Below are 21,904 nucleotides of genomic sequence, written 5' to 3' on the forward strand. Positions count from 1 at the left end.
TGAAGTGTCTTGAGCCCAAAGGGAAAGGAAAGTCCACCTGAATTCACAAAGTGGACTGACAGTGAAATGATTTGGCAACAAGTTTCTGATGAATCACTGAATTATAAATCAGTCGCATCAGACACCTGAGACACCAGTGGCCTGTGAAAAATATATATCTGTGTAGTCCATTTACACCAGACATAAATACAGAAACCATATTCTGCAGTGGCTACAGAGTGTGAACTTCTCTCACAATGAACCTGATATTAACTTTTTTTCCCGTAATTTTTTATATATATAGACACAGCTGAGACACAACAACTGCAGTCCAAAATTAAACAAGTCCAAAATGTATTAAAAAAAATCCAACAGACAGATATGAAGAAGATAAAGCAGTTTTACTATCCACTATCCCCTGGTGTGCAGGCACACTGGTCAGTCTCAGGGTCAGGAGTCAGGACGATGAGGGTGGAAGGAAAATAGTATAATTAATATCAGGAGGTTTATGAGGTTTTGTTTCATTCAGAGTTAAATGAGACAGAATATGTTTGTAACAGGTCTTAGTGACATGTGTTCTGAATAAGTGCGACACACTCATAGGTTTAACCAGAACTGAGGAGACAAGAGGCAGATATCAGACATTTACATTTCGGGGATTTAGCAGATGCCCTTATCCAGAGAGAATTACATATTGTCTTATTTTATACAACTGAGTAATTGAGGGTTGAGGGCCTTGTGGTGGATCTGGGATTGGAACTCACAACCTTCAGATTTAATTTAGCTTTCAGTGATTCATCTCAGTACACACACACACACACACACTCACTGTCTCTCTCTCTCTGACAGCATTTCACACAGTAACATGGCTGTTGTGTTAGAAAAATACTGATATGTAATACAGCAATACTCTACTTTTTTTATTTTGTAATTATATGAGAAACAAATGAGAAATGTTTATGATGTGTTATAAAAAAAAGACACTTGAGACACGTGTGTATTGAACCAAAAAATAATTTATTAACTATTTACAAACTATGACAAACTGTACACTTATTACAGTCCGTGTACTTTTTGGTAGTTGAAGTTTCTTTTTATAAACATAAAAAGAAACTTCAAATACCAAAAAGTACATGGACCTATTACAGATATTAATATTTTATACACTATTTTAACATTTTATAATGCAACACTACATATGAATAACTTAATATTGAAATCTAAATCTTAAAAATGTAATATTTACATATTTACAACAATGCATGATTCTACAACAAAACAATTTCTATTTATTTATTAATATATATGAATATATATATATATATATAAAATATATTATATATAGATAAACAACATTAATATTATAAAAATCCTATACATTTAACACAAACTAAATGCAAATGCAAAATACAAAAGAAACTACAGATTCTCACCACCCCACATGTTTAAAATGCTGAAATCTCTCTCTGAAAAAAACACTAATGCTGAAATCTAGGGGTGAAATACTTACCATACATACTTACCACAGATACTTACCATACATCATGGATATGAGGTGATGAACATGAGGTGATGACTGAACTTTTGAACATACAGCTCTCCCATGTAAATAGAAACCCAGTGAACGGGGAATCGGACGATCCTCCTGATGAAACCCAGCTACCCATCCTGATCCACATGCTGCCGTCTACTCGGAGGGGCTTCTTGATCATCCTCTTCGTCCCTCCTCCTCCTTATGCCCTGGCGTGGGACAGGAACATACAGCTGACCAGCCACAATGTGGTGGGGGTTAATCTGGACATGAGGCTGGGGCAGAGGAACTGTGAAACGCTGTGGATTCCCTGTAGGTGATGGCCTCCTCAATGGGGATGGTTGCGTTCCTGGGGATGGACTCATCACAGAGGAAGGGTTTCTGCAAGGGGATGGTCTCCATACAGGAGAGAGGCCTCTCACAGGTGGAGATGGGCTCCCCACAGGTGGTGGGATCCATACAGGTGGTGGGTTCCATAGAGGAGAGAGGCTCCCCACAGGTGGTGGGATCCATAGAGGAGAGAGGCCTCTCATAGGTGGGGATGGGCTCCCCACAGGTGGTGGGATCCATACAGGAGGTGGGTTCCATAGAGGAGAGAGGCTCCCCACAGGTGGTGGGATCCATACAGGAGAGAGGCCTCTCATAGGTGGGGATGGGTTCCCCACAGGTGGTGGGATCCATAGAGGAGAGAGGCCTCTCATAGGTGTGGATGGGCTCCTCACAGGTGGTGGGATCCATAGAGGAGAGAGGCCTCTCATAGGTGTGGATGGGTTCCTCATAGGTGGTGGGATCCATAGAGGAGAGAGGCCTCTCATAGGTGGGGATGGGCTCCTCACAGGTGGTGGGATCCATAGAGGAGAGAGGCCTCTCATAGGTGGGGATGGGCTCCTCACAGGTGGTGGGACCAATAGAGGAGAGAGGCCTCTCATAGGTGGGGATGGGCTCCTCACAGGTGGTGGGATCCATAGAGGAGAGAGGCCTCTCATAGGTGGGGATGGGCTCCTCACAGGTGGTGGGATCCATAGAGGAGAGAGGCCTCTCATAGGTGGGGATGGGCTCCTCACAGGTGGTGGGGTCCATAGAGGAGAGAGGCCTCTCATAGGTGGGGATGGGCTCCTCACAGGTGGTGGGGTCCATACATGAGAGAGGCCTCTCATAGGAGGGGATGGGCTCCTCACAGGTGGTGGGGTCCACACAGAAAAGGGACCTCTCATAGGTGGGGCTGGGCTCCCCACAGGTGGTGGGATCCATACAGGAGATTGGCTTCTCATAGGCCAGTTGTCATTGTCCTCATCCTCCGGAAACACAAACGTCTCCCTCTGTGTCCCTGTGTCAAAGAAGATGAACAGACAATGCGGCACATTTAAAAACATCTCATAAAAAGAAGCAGAAACCCTTTTAAATAGCACTGTGTATGTTTTGTAAAGCAGGAAAACCTCCCTATCAAAACAAGATGTATTTACACAAGTTACATTACTGTAATCTTCCTATAACAGTGCAGAAAAACTCAGTATTTATATTCTGCATATATAGGAGTCACTTACGCTATCACGGCTTCACTGTTACTCACACTGGTCACTTCTCAATGCTCAAAAGTATCCCCCCACAACAGTGCAGATTAAACTACATTTCTATTACAGTGTGTTTCTTTATCAGTTCCTTACTCCAATGCTTCACATCCCCTTTGAGTCCATTTGTGTCTCGTCTCAAAAATTTGCCCTTGATCGTAAATGTATCTACCTCAACTGCTGCTGTGTATTTTTGCACAATATTTTTGCACAATACTTTTTTCTACATCATTTCACTTTATCTATTTTATTTCACTTACATTCCAGTACACGTTCTTTTATTTCCTCTCAGCACTAAGTGTCCTGTGTTCTTTTGTGTTGTCTTTATTGTATTTATTGTCTTTTTTGCACTGTCTTGTCTATGCTCTGTTTGCACCTAGCTGCACACTGTGCACTTTACATGGCTAAGACAAACTTCTGTCCTAGCTCTGTGGTGTTGTTTGTTGTTTTGTATTGAACTTGTAGTTGTATGTTTATGTAGCACCAGGTCCTGGAGAAACGTTGTTTCATTTCACTATGTACTGCGCCAGCTGTATGTGGTTGAAATGACAATAAAAGCTTCTTGAATCTTGAATGACACTACTCCTAACTATTTTATTCAGCACAGCTATAAACAAATCCTTGCTGAACAGAAGTGAAACAGACAGCTTGATATTTTTGCCTAAGCTGCCCTCTGCATTAGCTCCATTTATTTCTAGCGATTGGTTTTGTTCAGCTAGCTGCCTTTCCTCACAGCCCCTTCCTCTCTCCGCTTTAACAACTCGACAAACACGGACAATGAAAAATCGTTCAAATAATAAAATAGATCATGTTATTGTAAACATTTTAACTTGTGTTATTCACTCTTAAAAAAAACTATGAACACTGAAAAACAATTACTTAGCTACATGCTAACTAGCCGTCTAGCTAATCTTTGCTAATACTCTTCGGCTTGTCTTAGTAAACTTTAATAAGCGTTAAATAAACATCCCGACTTTTATCAAAAGCTGATTTTAACATATCTGAAAACATTAACACTGTTTATTTCCTCCCTGCTCGTTTCACCGGAGTCTGCCGCTTTGTCCGCTAGCTTTAGCATACCGTAATGATCGTGTCCGTAAAGAGATTAGCCAAATATCGATTAGCCGAACAGATTTTTTCCAAATCATCTAACCAAATAAAACGATATTCCCGATTGCGGTTTTTTTGTAATACCGCGGTGTTTAAAAGACTTTATACTTAAGAGAAAAAGAGAAAAGTCAGTAACTGACCGGTCCAGGGGTTGTCCAGTCCGCTCCATCCGGGCTCGGGCTCCACATCCTGGTGCTGCTGAAGCGCGGTTCCTCCTCTGAAGTTCATCATCACTGTTGTAGAGTCGGTGTAGGAGTCAGGTCCAGTAACGGAGTTAGAAGAAATCCCAAACAGGCGTGTAGAAAAATCACAAAGCAAAGGATAAGCCAAGTCTTGCGATCTTCTCAACCTCAACACCTTACTGTTTAAAAGGAAACACAGTTTAAACACAAACATTACGTCAAGTGTTCTGCGTCACTGCGCAGTGCGCATGCGCAGTGATCCCCCCCCCCAAAAAAAACATGGCCGTCTATCTCTGAATATCTGAGCTTTATTTCTCATTCAATATTATTCTATATAAAATCAGCAAATACTTTTTCACAGCACTGTGTATATATATATATATATATATATATATATATATATATATATATATATATATTTACAGTGTAAAAAGAAAAGGTTTTTTTTCACTTAAATGGTTCAGATCATCAGTTTTATTATACAAAGATAATTATGCGAGTAAATACAAAATGCAGTTTTTAATTATGATATCATTTATTAAGGGTAAAAAACTGTCCAAACCTGCCTGGCCCTATGTGAAAAAGTAATTGCCCCCAAAACCTAATAACCTGTTTGTGGCCCCTTTGGCAGGAACAACTGCAATCAAGCATAAGCAATAACTGGCAATGAGTCTTTCACATCACTCTGGAGGAAATTTGCTTCACTCTTCTTTGCAGAATTGTTTTAAATTGTTTTAATTCAGCCACATTGGAGGGTTTCTAGCATGAACGGCCTGTTTAAAGTGATGCCACAGTATCTCAATAGGATTTAAGTCTGGACTTGAACTTTTTTTTTTTTTTTTATCCATTCAGAGGTGGACTTGCTGGTGTGTTTCAGATCACTGTCATTTTTCTAGCAGCATTCACTAGTGGATTTGCTGGTTGCTTTTATGCAAAATGACTCACTACGAATGAAGAGAATGAAGCAACTTAAAGCTATGCTGAACTCAGACCCAGCTGTCAGAGGGGAGGGAAGGAAAGGACCAATCAGACCCTACTGTATGTCTACATGCTAGGAAATCTTTTAATGCAGGATTAATTAGGCTTAATCTGGATCCAGAACAATGGCCCAAGCATTCTGGTGCAAAGTGGAAATGATGGCAAAACACTAGTTTTGTACAAAATTTAAGTTTGCTGCATAATGCAATAATTGGTCCTTTTGTTTTGTTTTTGTATTTTTTTCCCCTTTTTGTCAAAATGGAGTTAATTGTGGGACTTTTGTTTAAAAAAAAAAACCCAAAACAAAATTCTTTATTCCAGATATATTTACTAAATGTCTCGCCCTCTGAATCCAACACTGTTTATACAGTCACAATTTCCTACATTCACAGGCAGCGAAAATGTTTTGCATCTTCTATATTACAATAAAATACACATTCTTGATGCATGGCTTTGTGTATTTAATTGATACACTTATAAAGATTCAGAGTACATTTGTCTTTGTGGGGTTTCCCCCCTTAATAATGTTGATGCACTTATCCACAGTGACGGTTAATGAGGTTGTGCTTACTTAAATCAGCTCTCGGTTTCTTCTGCCTCATTTCCCTCCATCTCTTTACTCTTTCTCTTGGCAGCATTCTTCTTTCTCTTCTCCTTCAGCTCCTGGTTGTTCATTGCTAGTTCTTCACTCTTTTGCTGCATGTGGCTGGACTATAGGAGTAAAGTTGTTCAATACATACAGTTTTGACTTTTCCATTAACTATATGAAAATGTGGCATTCTTCTAGAAGAAATACTTCATGTCCAGAGAGATACAAACACCACAGTTGGGTTTGATCAGTCTCTTCAGGTCTTTATGATGGCAAAAATTAACACAAAATTAAGCAAAATCCACAATATTCAATGGAGCTTGAAATTGTTCTGAATAAGAACCTCAATACACATTCAGCAAAAGCCCTGTTATATTCATTTAATGATGAGTAGAGCCATCATAAAAAAATGTGTACTGTATGTCTACATTGGTAGTAGTCTAAAAGAAGCATCACATCATGAATGAATACTAAACACAGTCCTGTAAAAAGAGTAATATTTTCTCTCATGTTTGCCTAATTCAAAAATGAATATAAAGTTTTAGGTTCTAAATATGCATTTATATTTTTAATCATTTCTTATCAAAGTCATCTTTAGACTTTCATTATAAGTGAAAAACAGGCTTTTTTGTTCTTTTCTTAATGAAGAAAAAAAAAGTCAGTTTGTACTGATATTTCTAGATTTAGTAATTAGATATTAGGTGATTACTGAGGCCAATTAAATTCTAATTCAAATTATAACTGATTATTTGTTGTGTGCCTCAGAGACTCGTACCAGTGCTGTGCTCCTCCTTGCTAGAAGTTTCACATCATCCACAGTGATTGTTTGTCTTTTGGCATGTCTGGAAGGAGAATGAGAAACGAGGAGTATGTGAAAACATGCCGTCAAATCTTTTGACAATAAGCCATGTTTTCCCAATCCTGGATTTAACAGTAGCCCATGACTAGAGTGTTTACACTCATGAAGCAATTGCATTCTGACGGGTTGAGTCACTGCAATGTAAAGCACATAGCTACTTCACGATCAGGATTGGGAAACAATACAGTATGATACAGAAAATAGGTCAAATTTACCTCGCAAAGGCCTCCAGATCTTTTGCAAATATCTCTACAATGTGGAAAGACACACGGATACATGGTGAAACAAAACTCAACACTAATGAAGAAATAATCATCGGCGTGTTAAACTCACCACACTGTCTGAAAGTGGTTTCAGCTATTGCAGCCACCGCTTGCTTGCTTATCTGCTTCTCACACTCCGCCACTGTGCTCTGGCAAATTTTACTGACCGTGTAGTGGACCGCTGCTTTCAGCCTCTGAGACAAAGGTTATTGCCAACAAGTTTTTGATACGTAGGGGTATTTCCACATTAGTCTAGTTTATCTGTAATAACATTTGTTATTGTTAATACACCAACAATACAATTCAGCAACATAATTACAAGGAACAATGCACACCAACTGTTTGGGATAACAATCACTGACATACGGTACAGTAAACCTTTTTTTTTGTTCATGTTTATTATTTATCTCTGAGGAACATCCCTGTATTTCTAAAGGACATCATTATTGTTAACTTGTCCTGTAAAAAGTCCTATAAATGCTTTTCATTGAACACTATGTCTAATTGGGAGGGACAGTGGTTTAGTGGTTAACACATTTGCCCCACCCTGTGTGTGTGTGTGTAGAATCTGCATGTTCTCCCCAGGGTGTTCTCCCCAGGGTTTTCTCCCCAGTCCAAAGACATGCATCTAGGCTGATTGTCATCCTAATTGTGCATAATGTGCAAATGTGTGGGTGTGATTGTGCCCTGTCATGGGTTGGCACCCCGTCCAGGGTGTCCCCTGCATCCCCAGAGATAAACTCAGTGACCCTGTGTAAGATAAGCAGTACAGAAAATGGACAAACTATGTCCAATAAGCTAATAAATAATAATAGCTTCATGAGCACTGTGCACTCCAACTACATTTTTAAAAATGTACCTACTGGTAGATAACTAACACCGTTCTGTGATGAAGCTCTCTGTTTGCTGGTCAGTTTAAAACAGTGAGTCCAATGCAAAGGGTTCTGTCAATATGTTCTAGATCCCTCTGAAATATTTTATTCAATCCCTAATTTAATTTGTGTCTTAAGGTTTTCATTTAACTCTCGGTCACTGATGGACAGGAGATGTAGGTAGTGAGGTTCCTCTGCTAGGTTGCTGGATTTCTCTCTGTAATACACCAAATAACTCTAACTGGGAATCTGGATTTTAAAACCTTAGTGGAATAAGTAAAGAGGAGCATTATGATTTCTACCTAAGCAGTTACTAAAGCAGAGCTTCTCAAACTTTTCTCCAGACAAAGGCCTCCAGACCTTTAGTAAAAATGTATTCCATGAACATAATTGAAATATTAGGCTCATTATATAAGTATGCATTTTTTTGATACTATTATTAGAGTGTGTTTTATGGCAGACCTTTGAACCAACAGAAAACTGCCATTATTGTCCAAGTTAAGAACTACAACTACAGAATTACAAAACCCAAAGTAAATATTATACACTATATTGCCAAAAGTTTTGGGACACCCCTCCAAATCATTGAATTGAGGTGTTGGTCTTGGCCCCTTAGTTCCAGTGAAAGGAACTCTTAATGCTTCAGCATACCAAGACATTATGGACAATTTCATGCTCCCAACATTGTGGGAACAGTTTGGGGATGACCCCTTCCTGTTCCAACATGACTGTACACCAGGGCACAAAGCAAGGTCCATAAAGACATGGATGGGAGAGTTTGGTGTGGAGGAACTTGACTGGCCTGCACAGAGTCCTGACCTCAACCAGAAAGAACACCTTTGTGATGAATTAGAGCGGAGACTGCGAGCCTTCTCCTCCAACATCAGTGCCGGACCTCACAAATGCATTTCTAGAGAAATGACCAAAACTTCCCATAAACACACTCCTAAACCTTGTGGAAAGCCTTCCCAGAAGAGTTGAAGCTGTTATAGGTGATATTAAAGGTTGAGATCAGAACTCTGTGAAGTTCCTATATTTTTGTGTTCTATACTTTTGCTAATATAGTGTAACGGACATGGACAGTTGTTATTATTCCACAAAAGTAAATCCGAAAACAAATCAACGTCGTCAGGCTTATCTTCACAGACCTCACATTCAGAGCCACTGGACTATTACAGTAGTGTCCAGTAACACATCTACACACGGCTAACATTTATTAGCGATCATTTTCCAGGACTTGTCGTTTCACAGGGACAGTAAAAACGTTATTTTCTATGTTTTTAAAGCGCTTGGTCAAAAAACAAAACGTTTAAGAAATAATAAATGTTATTTCCACAAGGAGGCGTGTGTTGATGAACACAGCTGGTGTGCATGGGTGAGAATATCAGAGCTTCCTACCTGTGTGTGCGCCTCTTTCTCATCCATAGTGAATTCACTACACGTATTCAACGAATCACTTTATATTAAATAAAGACAAAAACTAAAGCTACAAAAGAAAACTGACCCCAATTCGATGTACTTTTTTAACTGGTTAAAAATTGCGCGAAAACATTTCTTCCTGTAAAGCGGGTTGTACTGTGTGATATATAAACAGCGCCCTCTCCCGGTTCGGAGAAAACCTCGTGGTGACCATCAGTGACTTGATTACAAAAGTTTACATCTCTCTCTTATTTATTTTAAATAGAAAAAAAGGGAATGCAACTGTTTTTTTTTTTTTTTTAATAATAATAATAATCTGAAGCAAAATAAGATCAAAAGATAAGTTACTCTCTCATTTGCTCATTTAGTCAAGTCAAGAGTCAAGAAGCTTTTATTGTCATTTTAACCACATATAGCTGACGCAGTATATAGTGAAATGAGACAAGGTTTCTCCAGGACCCTGGTGCTACACATACAACATAACAACATATAGCTACAAAACAAAAACAACAGAGCTAAGGACAGAAAGTTTAAGTGCAGATCGTGCGCAAACAGTGCAAGATGGAAGACGCAACACAATACTGTACAGGACACATAGCACAGAAAAATGTGCAAACAAAATAAAATGTGCAAACTAGAGAAACTGTAAACTAGGGGTATCTTATAACATACACTACCGCTCAAAAGTTTGGGATCACTCAAAAATTGTATTGTTTTCCAAGGAAACACACATGAAAGTAGTATAAATAGAAAATATAGCAAAAGAACAGGACATGCTGACATGTAGAGTTAGAAACATGGGCGTTGCTAGGCTAGAACATTTCTACTCAGCCCCCCTTCTGCGATTCTCCATAAACTGTACACAAATTGGGGATCTCCTCAGTCCCCTTTAAATTTCAGATTTTGTTTATTTATTAATAAGAATTTAATTAATAGATTAATAGTAATAGTATTAATTATGTATCATGTGAATTAATTTGTAATTATTAATTTACACACTGTGCATATCTATCTATCTATCTATCTATCTATCTATCTATCTATCTATCTATCTATCTATCTATCTATCTATCTATCTATCTTATAATAATTAAGACAGAGATAGATAGATTTTAGTACTAGTTTGGGGTCACAGGGTCACATGACCTAGAAGCTATTGAAGAAATAGTGTTTTTTAAAAAAAAAAAAAAAATAAATAAAAATAAAAGAAGATACAAAGAGGTGTATCTTGTGGGGGTTTCCAATAAGATTATTTTGGTACTAGTTTGGGGTCACAGGGTCACATGACCTAGCAGCTGTTGAAGGAATAGGGCCTAATCTTTTTAGTAAAAAATAAATTAATAATAAAAAATGTATTCATATGATACATAATTAATACTATCTATTAATTAAATTCTTATTTATAAATAAACAAAATCTGATTGCAATGAGGCATGCCATATGTATATTTAAGAAGAAATTAGAATAACTGGGGCACATAGCCAGGTAAGTACCACATTTCAGTCGTACAGAAATTTGTCGACAGTCCATGAAATACCGCTTCTGAGTGTCTGTCTAATGTCCGAATATCAAACTAACTTGACCGCAGTAGCGAGGAACAGAGGACAAGTGTGTGTGTGTGTGTGTGTGTGTGATCAGGAAGACTTGTATTTGGCTTGTTCAGTACTCAAATGCTATACACATCTATGCAATACAGTGGAATACTGCAATAAGTTTACCATCCTACCCTCTTAATCATTTATTTATTTATTTATTTATTTTTACTATTATACTCTCATTGCCCCCTTAATGAAAATCCTAGAATCACCCCTGCTTACAGCCCTTGAGCGGGACAGCAATAAAAATGTCACTTTATTATTCACCTCTTGCTTGAACTAAAGGAACCGAAAAAAAACTGTACATTCAGAAAAAGTACCTTTTTAAAATGATTGCTTTCATTATGTATCTTTCACCTAGTAACATGAAGAGTGTAGGAAATCTTTTAAAGCACAAAGTGAACCTTAAGGAGCAGCATTTTCATTTTTACAGTTAAGCTTTAGAGGTAAACTGCATTAAAACTATACACTACAGCTACAGGAACATACAGTGTGGTACCTTTGTTCTATGGACTTTTGATCTGCCTCTTACACAGATTTTATTTAAAACTAACCAAAAAACATATGAGCTCAGGGTTATTCCTATTAAAAGGTCCTCAAAAGGATAGTAAAGTGTGTTTGTGTGTGTGGGGGGGGGGGGTGAAAGCTGTGAAAGTTTTTCTTTCTTTGTTTGAAAGTTTCTTGGGCACGCTGACACAGCTAAAACTCAGAGTTTCTTAAAAAATGTATTGAAGTGTCTTGAGCCCAAAGGGAAAGGAAAGTCCACCTGAATTCACAAAGTGGACTGACAGTGAAATGATTTGGCAACAAGTTTCTGATGAATCACTGAATTATAAATCAGTCGCATCAGACACCTGAGACACCAGTGGCCTGTGAAAAATATATATCTGTGTAGTCCATTTACACCAGACATAAATACAGAAACCATATTCTGCAGTGGCTACAGAGTGTGAACTTCTCTCACAATGAACCTGATATTAACTTTTTTTCCCGTAATTTTTTATATATATAGACACAGCTGAGACACAACAACTGCAGTCCAAAATTAAACAAGTCCAAAATGTATTAAAAAAATCCAACAGACAGATATGAAGAAGATAAAGCAGTTTTACTATCCACTATCCCCTGGTGTGCAGGCACACTGGTCAGTCTCAGGGTCAGGAGTCAGGACGATGAGGGTGGAAGGAAAATAGTATAATTAATATCAGGAGGTTTATGAGGTTTTGTTTCATTCAGAGTTAAATGAGACAGAATATGTTTGTAACAGGTCTTAGTGACATGTGTTCTGAATAAGTGCGACACACTCATAGGTTTAACCAGAACTGAGGAGACAAGAGGCAGATATCAGACATTTACATTTCGGGGATTTAGCAGATGCCCTTATCCAGAGAGAATTACATATTGTCTTATTTTATACAACTGAGTAATTGAGGGTTGAGGGCCTTGTGGTGGATCTGGGATTGGAACTCACAACCTTCAGATTTAATTTAGCTTTCAGTGATTCATCTCAGTACACACACACACACACACACACACTCACTGTCTCTCTCTCTCTGACAGCATTTCACACAGTAACATGGCTGTTGTGTTAGAAAAATACTGATATGTAATACAGCAATACTCTACTTTTTTTATTTTGTAATTATATGAGAAACAAATGAGAAATGTTTATGATGTGTTATAAAAAAAAGACACTTGAGACACGTGTGTATTGAACCAAAAAATAATTTATTAACTATTTACAAACTATGACAAACTGTACACTTATTACAGTCCGTGTACTTTTTGGTAGTTGAAGTTTCTTTTTATAAACATAAAAAGAAACTTCAAATACCAAAAAGTACATGGACCTATTACAGATATTAATATTTTATACACTATTTTAACATTTTATAATGCAACACTACATATGAATAACTTAATATTGAAATCTAAATCTTAAAAATGTAATATTTACATATTTACAACAATGCATGATTCTACAACAAAACAATTTCTATTTATTTATTAATATATATGAATATATATATATATATATATATAAAATATATTATATATAGATAAACAACATTAATATTATAAAAATCCTATACATTTAACACAAACTAAATGCAAATGCAAAATACAAAAGAAACTACAGATTCTCACCACCCCACATGTTTAAAATGCTGAAATCTCTCTCTGAAAAAAACACTAATGCTGAAATCTAGGGGTGAAATACTTACCATACATACTTACCACAGATACTTACCATACATCATGGATATGAGGTGATGAACATGAGGTGATGACTGAACTTTTGAACATACAGCTCTCCCATGTAAATAGAAACCCAGTGAACGGGGAATCGGACGATCCTCCTGATGAAACCCAGCTACCCATCCTGATCCACATGCTGCCGTCTACTCGGAGGGGCTTCTTGATCATCCTCTTCGTCCCTCCTCCTCCTTATGCCCTGGCGTGGGACAGGAACATACAGCTGACCAGCCACAATGTGGTGGGGGTTAATCTGGACATGAGGCTGGGGCAGAGGAACTGTGAAACGCTGTGGATTCCCTGTAGGTGATGGCCTCCTCAATGGGGATGGTTGCGTTCCTGGGGATGGACTCATCACAGAGGAAGGGTTTCTGCAAGGGGATGGTCTCCATACAGGAGAGAGGCCTCTCACAGGTGGAGATGGGCTCCCCACAGGTGGTGGGATCCATACAGGTGGTGGGTTCCATAGAGGAGAGAGGCTCCCCACAGGTGGTGGGATCCATAGAGGAGAGAGGCCTCTCATAGGTGGGGATGGGCTCCCCACAGGTGGTGGGATCCATACAGGAGGTGGGTTCCATAGAGGAGAGAGGCTCCCCACAGGTGGTGGGATCCATACAGGAGAGAGGCCTCTCATAGGTGGGGATGGGTTCCCCACAGGTGGTGGGATCCATAGAGGAGAGAGGCCTCTCATAGGTGTGGATGGGCTCCTCACAGGTGGTGGGATCCATAGAGGAGAGAGGCCTCTCATAGGTGTGGATGGGTTCCTCATAGGTGGTGGGATCCATAGAGGAGAGAGGCCTCTCATAGGTGGGGATGGGCTCCTCACAGGTGGTGGGATCCATAGAGGAGAGAGGCCTCTCATAGGTGGGGATGGGCTCCTCACAGGTGGTGGGACCAATAGAGGAGAGAGGCCTCTCATAGGTGGGGATGGGCTCCTCACAGGTGGTGGGATCCATAGAGGAGAGAGGCCTCTCATAGGTGGGGATGGGCTCCTCACAGGTGGTGGGATCCATAGAGGAGAGAGGCCTCTCATAGGTGGGGATGGGCTCCTCACAGGTGGTGGGGTCCATAGAGGAGAGAGGCCTCTCATAGGTGGGGATGGGCTCCTCACAGGTGGTGGGGTCCATACATGAGAGAGGCCTCTCATAGGAGGGGATGGGCTCCTCACAGGTGGTGGGGTCCACACAGAAAAGGGACCTCTCATAGGTGGGGCTGGGCTCCCCACAGGTGGTGGGATCCATACAGGAGATTGGCTTCTCATAGGCCAGTTGTCATTGTCCTCATCCTCCGGAAACACAAACGTCTCCCTCTGTGTCCCTGTGTCAAAGAAGATGAACAGACAATGCGGCACATTTAAAAACATCTCATAAAAAGAAGCAGAAACCCTTTTAAATAGCACTGTGTATGTTTTGTAAAGCAGGAAAACCTCCCTATCAAAACAAGATGTATTTACACAAGTTACATTACTGTAATCTTCCTATAACAGTGCAGAAAAACTCAGTATTTATATTCTGCATATATAGGAGTCACTTACGCTATCACGGCTTCACTGTTACTCACACTGGTCACTTCTCAATGCTCAAAAGTATCCCCCCACAACAGTGCAGATTAAACTACATTTCTATTACAGTGTGTTTCTTTATCAGTTCCTTACTCCAATGCTTCACATCCCCTTTGAGTCCATTTGTGTCTCGTCTCAAAAATTTGCCCTTGATCGTAAATGTATCTACCTCAACTGCTGCTGTGTATTTTTGCACAATATTTTTGCACAATACTTTTTTCTACATCATTTCACTTTATCTATTTTATTTCACTTACATTCCAGTACACGTTCTTTTATTTCCTCTCAGCACTAAGTGTCCTGTGTTCTTTTGTGTTGTCTTTATTGTATTTATTGTCTTTTTTGCACTGTCTTGTCTATGCTCTGTTTGCACCTAGCTGCACACTGTGCACTTTACGTGGCTAAGACAAACTTCTGTCCTAGCTCTGTGGTGTTGTTTGTTGTTTTGTATTGAACTTGTAGTTGTATGTTTATGTAGCACCAGGTCCTGGAGAAACGTTGTTTCATTTCACTATGTACTGCGCCAGCTGTATGTGGTTGAAATGACAATAAAAGCTTCTTGAATCTTGAATGACACTACTCCTAACTATTTTATTCAGCACAGCTATAAACAAATCCTTGCTGAACAGAAGTGAAACAAACAGCTTGATATTTTTGCCTAAGCTGCCCTCTGCATTAGCTCCATTTATTTCTAGCGATTGGTTTTGTTCAGCTAGCTGCCTTTCCTCACAGCCCCTTCCTCTCTCCGCTTTAACAACTCGACAAACACGGACAATGAAAAATCGTTCAAATAATAAAATAGATCATGTTATTGTAAACATTTTAACTTGTGTTATTCACTCTTTAAAAAAACTATGAACACTGAAAAACAATTACTTAGCTACATGCTAACTAGCCGTCTAGCTAATCTTTGCTAATACTCTTCGGCTTGTCTTAGTAAACTTTAATAAGCGTTAAATAAACATCCCGACTTTTATCAAAAGCTGATTTTAACATATCTGAAAACATTAACACTGTTTATTTCCTCCCTGCTCGTTTCACCGGAGTCTGCCGCTTTGTCCGCTAGCTTTAGCATACCGTAATGATCGTGTCCGTAAAGAGATTAGCCAAATATCGATTAGCCGAACAGATTTTTTCCAAATCATCTAACCAAATAAAACGATATTCCCGATTGCGGTTTTTTTGTAATACCGCGGTGTTTAAAAGACTTTATACTTAAGAGAAAAAGAGAAAAGTCAGTAACTGACCGGTCCAGGGGTTGTCCAGTCCGCTCCATCCGGGCTCGGGCTCCACATCCTGGTGCTGCTGAAGCGCGGTTCCTCCTCTGAAGTTCATCATCACTGTTGTAGAGTCGGTGTAGGAGTCAGGTCCAGTAACGGAGTTAGAAGAAATCCCAAACAGGCGTGTAGAAAAATCACAAAGCAAAGGATAAGCCAAGTCTTGCGATCTTCTCAACCTCAACACCTTACTGTTTAAAAGGAAACACAGTTTAAACACAAACATTACGTCAAGTGTTCTGCGTCACTGCGCAGTGCGCATGCGCAGTGATCCCCCCCCCCCCCAAAAAAAACATGGCCGTCTATCTCTGAATATCTGAGCTTTATTTCTCATTCAATATTATTCTATATAAAATCAGCAAATACTTTTTCACAGCACTGTGTATAATATATATATATATATATATATATATATATTTACAGTGTAAAAAGAAAAGGTTTTTTTTCACTTAAATGGTTCAGATCATCAGTTTTATTATACAAAGATAATTATGCGAGTAAATACAAAATGCAGTTTTTAATTATGATATCATTTATTAAGGGTAAAAAACTGTCCAAACCTGCCTGGCCCTATGTGAAAAAGTAATTGCCCCCAAAACCTAATAACCTGTTTGTGGCCCCTTTGGCAGGAACAACTGCAATCAAGCATAAGCAATAACTGGCAATGAGTCTTTCACATCACTCTGGAGGAAATTTGCTTCACTCTTCTTTGCAGAATTGTTTTAAATTGTTTTAATTCAGCCACATTGGAGGGTTTCTAGCATGAACGGCCTGTTTAAAGTGATGCCACAGTATCTCAATAGGATTTAAGTCTGGACTTGAACTTTTTTTTTTTTTTTTATCCATTCAGAGGTGGACTTGCTGGTGTGTTTCAGATCACTGTCATTTTTCTAGCAGCATTCACTAGTGGATTTGCTGGTTGCTTTTATGCAAAATGACTCACTACGAATGAAGAGAATGAAGCAACTTAAAGCTATGCTGAACTCAGACCCAGCTGTCAGAGGGGAGGGAAGGAAAGGACCAATCAGACCCTACTGTATGTCTACATGCTAGGAAATCTTTTAATGCAGGATTAATTAGGCTTAATCTGGATCCAGAACAATGGCCCAAGCATTCTGGTGCAAAGTGGAAATGATGGCAAAACACTAGTTTTGTACAAAATTTAAGTTTGCTGCATAATGCAATAATTGGTCCTTTTGTTTTGTTTTTGTATTTTTTTCCCCTTTTTGTCAAAATGGAGTTAATTGTGGGACTTTTGTTTTAAAAAAAAAACCCAAAACAAAATTCTTTATTCCAGATATATTTACTAAATGTCTCGCCCTCTGAATCCAACACTGTTTATACAGTCACAATTTCCTACATTCACAGGCAGCGAAAATGTTTTGCATCTTCTATATTACAATAAAATACACATTCTTGATGCATGGCTTTGTGTATTTAATTGATACACTTATAAAGATTCAGAGTACATTTGTCTTTGTGGGGTTTCCCCCCTTAATAATGTTGATGCACTTATCCACAGTGACGGTTAATGAGGTTGTGCTTACTTAAATCAGCTCTCGGTTTCTTCTGCCTCATTTCCCTCCATCTCTTTACTCTTTCTCTTGGCAGCATTCTTCTTTCTCTTCTCCTTCAGCTCCTGGTTGTTCATTGCTAGTTCTTCACTCTTTTGCTGCATGTGGCTGGACTATAGGAGTAAAGTTGTTCAATACATACAGTTTTGACTTTTCCATTAACTATATGAAAATGTGGCATTCTTCTAGAAGAAATACTTCATGTCCAGAGAGATACAAACACCACAGTTGGGTTTGATCAGTCTCTTCAGGTCTTTATGATGGCAAAAATTAACACAAAATTAAGCAAAATCCACAATATTCAATGGAGCTTGAAATTGTTCTGAATAAGAACCTCAATACACATTCAGCAAAAGCCCTGTTATATTCATTTAATGATGAGTAGAGCCATCATAAAAAAATGTGTACTGTATGTCTACATTGGTAGTAGTCTAAAAGAAGCATCACATCATGAATGAACACTAAACACAGTCCTGTAAAAAGAGTAATATTTTCTCTCATGTTTGCCTAATTCAAAAATGAATATAAAGTTTTAGGTTCTAAATATGCATTTATATTTTTAATCATTTCTTATCAAAGTCATCTTTAGACTTTCATTATAAGTGAAAAACAGGCTTTTTTGTTCTTTTCTTAATGAAGAAAAAAAAAGTCAGTTTGTACTGATATTTCTAGATTTAGTAATTAGATATTAGGTGATTACTGAGGCCAATTAAATTCTAATTCAAATTATAACTGATTATTTGTTGTGTGCCTCAGAGACTCGTACCAGTGCTGTGCTCCTCCTTGCTAGAAGTTTCACATCATCCACAGTGATTGTTTGTCTTTTGGCATGTCTGGAAGGAGAATGAGAAACGAGGAGTATGTGAAAACATGCCGTCAAATCTTTTGACAATAAGCCATGTTTTCCCAATCCTGGATTTAACAGTAGCCCATGACTAGAGTGTTTACACTCATGAAGCAATTGCATTCTGACGGGTTGAGTCACTGCAATGTAAAGCACATAGCTACTTCACGATCAGGATTGGGAAACAATACAGTATGATACAGAAAATAGGTCAAATTTACCTCGCAAAGGCCTCCAGATCTTTTGCAAATATCTCTACAATGTGGAAAGACACACGGATACATGGTGAAACAAAACTCAACACTAATGAAGAAATAATCATCGGCGTGTTAAACTCACCACACTGTCTGAAAGTGGTTTCAGCTATTGCAGCCACCGCTTGCTTGCTTATCTGCTTCTCACACTCCGCCACTGTGCTCTGGCAAATTTTACTGACCGTGTAGTGGACCGCTGCTTTCAGCCTCTGAGACAAAGGTTATTGCCAACAAGTTTTTGATACGTAGGGGTATTTCCACATTAGTCTAGTTTATCTGTAATAACATTTGAAGTGACTGAGTTTGTTAATACACCAACAATACAATTCAGCAACATAATTACAAGGAACAATGCACACCAACTGTTTGGGATAACAATCACTGACATACGGTACAGTAAACCTTTTTTTTTGTTCATGTTTATTATTTATCTCTGAGGAACATCCCTGTATTTCTAAAGGACATCATTATTGTTAACTTGTCCTGTAAAAAGTCCTATAAATGCTTTTCATTGAACACTATGTCTAATTGGGAGGGACAGTGGTTTAGTGGTTAACACATTTGCCCCACCCTGTGTGTGTGTGTGTAGAATCTGCATGTTCTCCCCAGGGTGTTCTCCCCAGGGTTTTCTCCCCAGTCCAAAGACATGCATCTAGGCTGATTGTCATCCTAATTGTGCATAATGTGCAAATGTGTGGGTGTGATTGTGCCCTGTCATGGGTTGGCACCCCGTCCAGGGTGTCCCCTGCATCCCCAGAGATAAACTCAGTGACCCTGTGTAAGATAAGCAGTACAGAAAATGGACAAACTATGTCCAATAAGCTAATAAATAATAATAGCTTCATGAGCACTGTGCACTCCAACTACATTTTTAAAAATGTACCTACTGGTAGATAACTAACACCGTTCTGTGATGAAGCTCTCTGTTTGCTGGTCAGTTTAAAACAGTGAGTCCAATGCAAAGGGTTCTGTCAATATGTTCTAGATCCCTCTGAAATATTTTATTCAATCCCTAATTTAATTTGTGTCTTAAGGTTTTCATTTAACTCTCGGTCACTGATGGACAGGAGATGTAGGTAGTGAGGTTCCTCTGCTAGGTTGCTGGATTTCTCTCTGTAATACACCAAATAACTCTAACTGGGAATCTGGATTTTAAAACCTTAGTGGAATAAGTAAAGAGGAGCATTATGATTTCTACCTAAGCAGTTACTAAAGCAGAGCTTCTCAAACTTTTCTCCAGACAAAGGCCTCCAGACCTTTAGTAAAAATGTATTCCATGAACATAATTGAAATATTAGGCTCATTATATAAGTATGCATTTTTTTGATACTATTATTAGAGTGTGTTTTATGGCAGACCTTTGAACCAACAGAAAACTGCCATTATTGTCCAAGTTAAGAACTACAACTACAGAATTACAAAACCCAAAGTAAATATTATACACTATATTGCCAAAAGTTTTGGGACACCCCTCCAAATCATTGAATTGAGGTGTTGGTCTTGGCCCCTTAGTTCCAGTGAAAGGAACTCTTAATGCTTCAGCATACCAAGACATTATGGACAATTTCATGCTCCCAACATTGTGGGAACAGTTTGGGGATGACCCCTTCCTGTTCCAACATGACTGTACACCAGGGCACAAAGCAAGGTCCATAAAGACATGGATGGGAGAGTTTGGTGTGGAGGAACTTGACTGGCCTGCACAGAGTCCTGACCTCAACCAGAAAGAACACCTTTGTGATGAATTAGAGCGGAGACTGCGAGCCTTCTCCTCCAACATCAGTGCCGGACCTCACAAATGCATTTCTAGAGAAATGACCAAAACTTCCCATAAACACACTCCTAAACCTTGTGGAAAGCCTTCCCAGAAGAGTTGAAGCTGTTATAGGTGATATTAAAGGTTGAGATCAGAACTCTGTGAAGTTCCTATATTTTTGTGTTCTATACTTTTGCTAATATAGTGTAACGGACATGGACAGTTGTTATTATTCCACAAAAGTAAATCCGAAAACAAATCAACGTCGTCAGGCTTATCTTCACAGACCTCACATTCAGAGCCACTGGACTATTACAGTAGAGTCCAGTAACACATCTACACACGGCTAACATTTATTAGCGATCATTTTCCAGGACTTGTCGTTTCACAGGGACAGTAAAAACGTTATTTTCTATGTTTTTAAAGCGCTTGGTCAAAAAACAAAACGTTTAAGAAATAATAAATGTTATTTCCACAAGGAGGCGTGTGTTGATGAACACAGCTGGTGTGCATGGGTGAGAATATCAGAGCTTCCTACCTGTGTGTGCGCCTCTTTCTCATCCATAGTGAATTCACTACACGTATTCAACGAATCACTTTATATTAAATAAAGACAAAAACTAAAGCTACAAAAGAAAACTGACCCCAATTCGATGTACTTTTTTAACTGGTTAAAAATTGCGCGAAAACATTTCTTCCTGTAAAGCGGGTTGTACTGTGTGATATATAAACAGCGCCCTCTCCCGGTTCGGAGAAAACCTCGTGGTGACCATCAGTGACTTGATTACAAAAGTTTACATCTCTCTCTTATTTATTTTAAATAGAAAAAAAGGGAATGCAACTGTTTTTTTTTTTTTTTTTAATAATAATAATAATCTGAAGCAAAATAAGATCAAAAGATAAGTTACTCTCTCATTTGCTCATTTAGTCAAGTCAAGAGTCAAGAAGCTTTTATTGTCATTTTAACCACATATAGCTGACGCAGTATATAGTGAAATGAGACAAGGTTTCTCCAGGACCCTGGTGCTACACATACAACATAACAACATATAGCTACAAAACAAAAACAACAGAGCTAAGGACAGAAAGTTTAAGTGCAGATCGTGCGCAAACAGTGCAAGATGGAAGACGCAACACAATACTGTACAGGACACATAGCACAGAAAAATGTGCAAACAAAATAAAATGTGCAAACTAGAGAAACTGTAAACTAGGGGTATCTTATAACATACACTACCGCTCAAAAGTTTGGGATCACTCAAAAATTGTATTGTTTTCCAAGGAAACACACATGAAAGTAGTATAAATAGAAAATATAGCAAAAGAACAGGACATGCTGACATGTAGAGTTAGAAACATGGGCGTTGCTAGGCTAGAACATTTCTACTCAGCCCCCCTTCTGCGATTCTCCATAAACTGTACACAAATTGGGGATCT

At 38.8% G+C, this 21,904-nt stretch overlaps 4 protein-coding genes across 8 annotated transcripts; all 4 read right to left on the reverse strand.

Annotated features, from left to right (window-relative positions):
- Nucleotides 1-1,339: 1,339 nt before the first annotated feature.
- On the reverse strand, nt 1,340-4,421 carry LOC131361092 (cell surface glycoprotein 1-like). The gene is made up of 2 exons (XM_058401992.1): nt 4,329-4,421; nt 1,340-2,837 (listed from the first exon to the last, which is right to left on the reverse strand). The coding sequence occupies exon 2, from the start codon at nt 2,759-2,761 to the stop codon at nt 1,769-1,771; it is 993 nt and encodes a 330-aa protein (XP_058257975.1). The 5' UTR covers nt 2,762-2,837; nt 4,329-4,421; the 3' UTR covers nt 1,340-1,768.
- Nucleotides 4,329-9,508, reverse strand: LOC131361093 (centromere protein S-like). 3 transcript variants are annotated; one of them, XM_058401995.1, is made up of 6 exons: nt 9,330-9,508; nt 7,130-7,253; nt 7,012-7,045; nt 6,713-6,779; nt 5,920-6,059; nt 4,329-4,421 (listed from the first exon to the last, which is right to left on the reverse strand). In XM_058401995.1, the coding sequence occupies exons 1-5, from the start codon at nt 9,354-9,356 to the stop codon at nt 5,925-5,927; spliced, it is 387 nt and encodes a 128-aa protein (XP_058257978.1). In that variant the 5' UTR covers nt 9,357-9,508; the 3' UTR covers nt 4,329-4,421; nt 5,920-5,924. The 3 variants fall into 3 exon arrangements, with proteins under 3 accessions (XP_058257978.1, XP_058257977.1, XP_058257976.1); XM_058401994.1 differs by having other exon boundaries at nt 4,410-4,549; XM_058401993.1 differs by lacking the exon at nt 4,329-4,421 and having other exon boundaries at nt 5,637-6,059.
- Nucleotides 9,509-13,001: 3,493 nt separating this feature from the next.
- LOC131361099 (cell surface glycoprotein 1-like) lies at nt 13,002-16,102 on the reverse strand. The gene is made up of 2 exons (XM_058402003.1): nt 16,010-16,102; nt 13,002-14,518 (listed from the first exon to the last, which is right to left on the reverse strand). The coding sequence occupies exon 2, from the start codon at nt 14,440-14,442 to the stop codon at nt 13,450-13,452; it is 993 nt and encodes a 330-aa protein (XP_058257986.1). The 5' UTR covers nt 14,443-14,518; nt 16,010-16,102; the 3' UTR covers nt 13,002-13,449.
- LOC131361100 (centromere protein S-like) lies at nt 16,010-21,184 on the reverse strand. Of its 3 annotated transcripts, none has more exons than XM_058402006.1 (6): nt 21,006-21,184; nt 18,797-18,920; nt 18,679-18,712; nt 18,380-18,446; nt 17,587-17,726; nt 16,010-16,102 (listed from the first exon to the last, which is right to left on the reverse strand). In XM_058402006.1, exons 1-5 carry the CDS (start codon nt 21,030-21,032, stop codon nt 17,592-17,594), a joined length of 387 nt encoding a protein of 128 aa, XP_058257989.1. In that variant the 5' UTR covers nt 21,033-21,184; the 3' UTR covers nt 16,010-16,102; nt 17,587-17,591. The 3 variants fall into 3 exon arrangements, with proteins under 3 accessions (XP_058257989.1, XP_058257988.1, XP_058257987.1); XM_058402005.1 differs by having other exon boundaries at nt 16,091-16,230; XM_058402004.1 differs by lacking the exon at nt 16,010-16,102 and having other exon boundaries at nt 17,304-17,726.
- Between the last annotated feature and the right edge of the window lie 720 nt (nt 21,185-21,904).

Source organism: Hemibagrus wyckioides, linkage group LG11, assembly GCF_019097595.1.
Source record: "Hemibagrus wyckioides isolate EC202008001 linkage group LG11, SWU_Hwy_1.0, whole genome shotgun sequence".
NCBI classification, from domain to species: Eukaryota; Metazoa; Chordata; class Actinopteri; order Siluriformes; family Bagridae; genus Hemibagrus; species Hemibagrus wyckioides.

What these genes read in the sequence shown, in the direction of transcription:
- LOC131361092 (XM_058401992.1), bottom strand. Translation starts at nt 2,761, where the DNA reads ATGGATCCCACCACCTGTGGGGAGCCCAGCCCCACCTATGAGAGGTCC.
- LOC131361093 (XM_058401995.1), bottom strand. Translation starts at nt 9,356, where the DNA reads ATGGATGAGAAAGAGGCGCACACACAG. An exon ending in AGAAAGAGGCGCACACACAG is followed by an intron (nt 7,254 to 9,329) that starts GTAGGAAGCTCT and finishes CCTTTGTCTCAG; the next exon opens with AGGCTGAAAGCAGCGGTCCA. An exon ending in CAAGGAGGAGCACAGCACTG is followed by an intron (nt 6,060 to 6,712) that starts GTACGAGTCTCT and finishes TTACTCCTATAG; the next exon opens with TCCAGCCACATGCAGCAAAA.
- LOC131361099 (XM_058402003.1), bottom strand. Translation starts at nt 14,442, where the DNA reads ATGGATCCCACCACCTGTGGGGAGCCCAGCCCCACCTATGAGAGGTCC.
- LOC131361100 (XM_058402006.1), bottom strand. Translation starts at nt 21,032, where the DNA reads ATGGATGAGAAAGAGGCGCACACACAG. An exon ending in GATCTGGAGGCCTTTGCGAG is followed by an intron (nt 18,447 to 18,678) that starts GTAAATTTGACC and finishes TTCTCCTTCCAG; the next exon opens with ACATGCCAAAAGACAAACAA. An exon ending in CAAGGAGGAGCACAGCACTG is followed by an intron (nt 17,727 to 18,379) that starts GTACGAGTCTCT and finishes TTACTCCTATAG; the next exon opens with TCCAGCCACATGCAGCAAAA.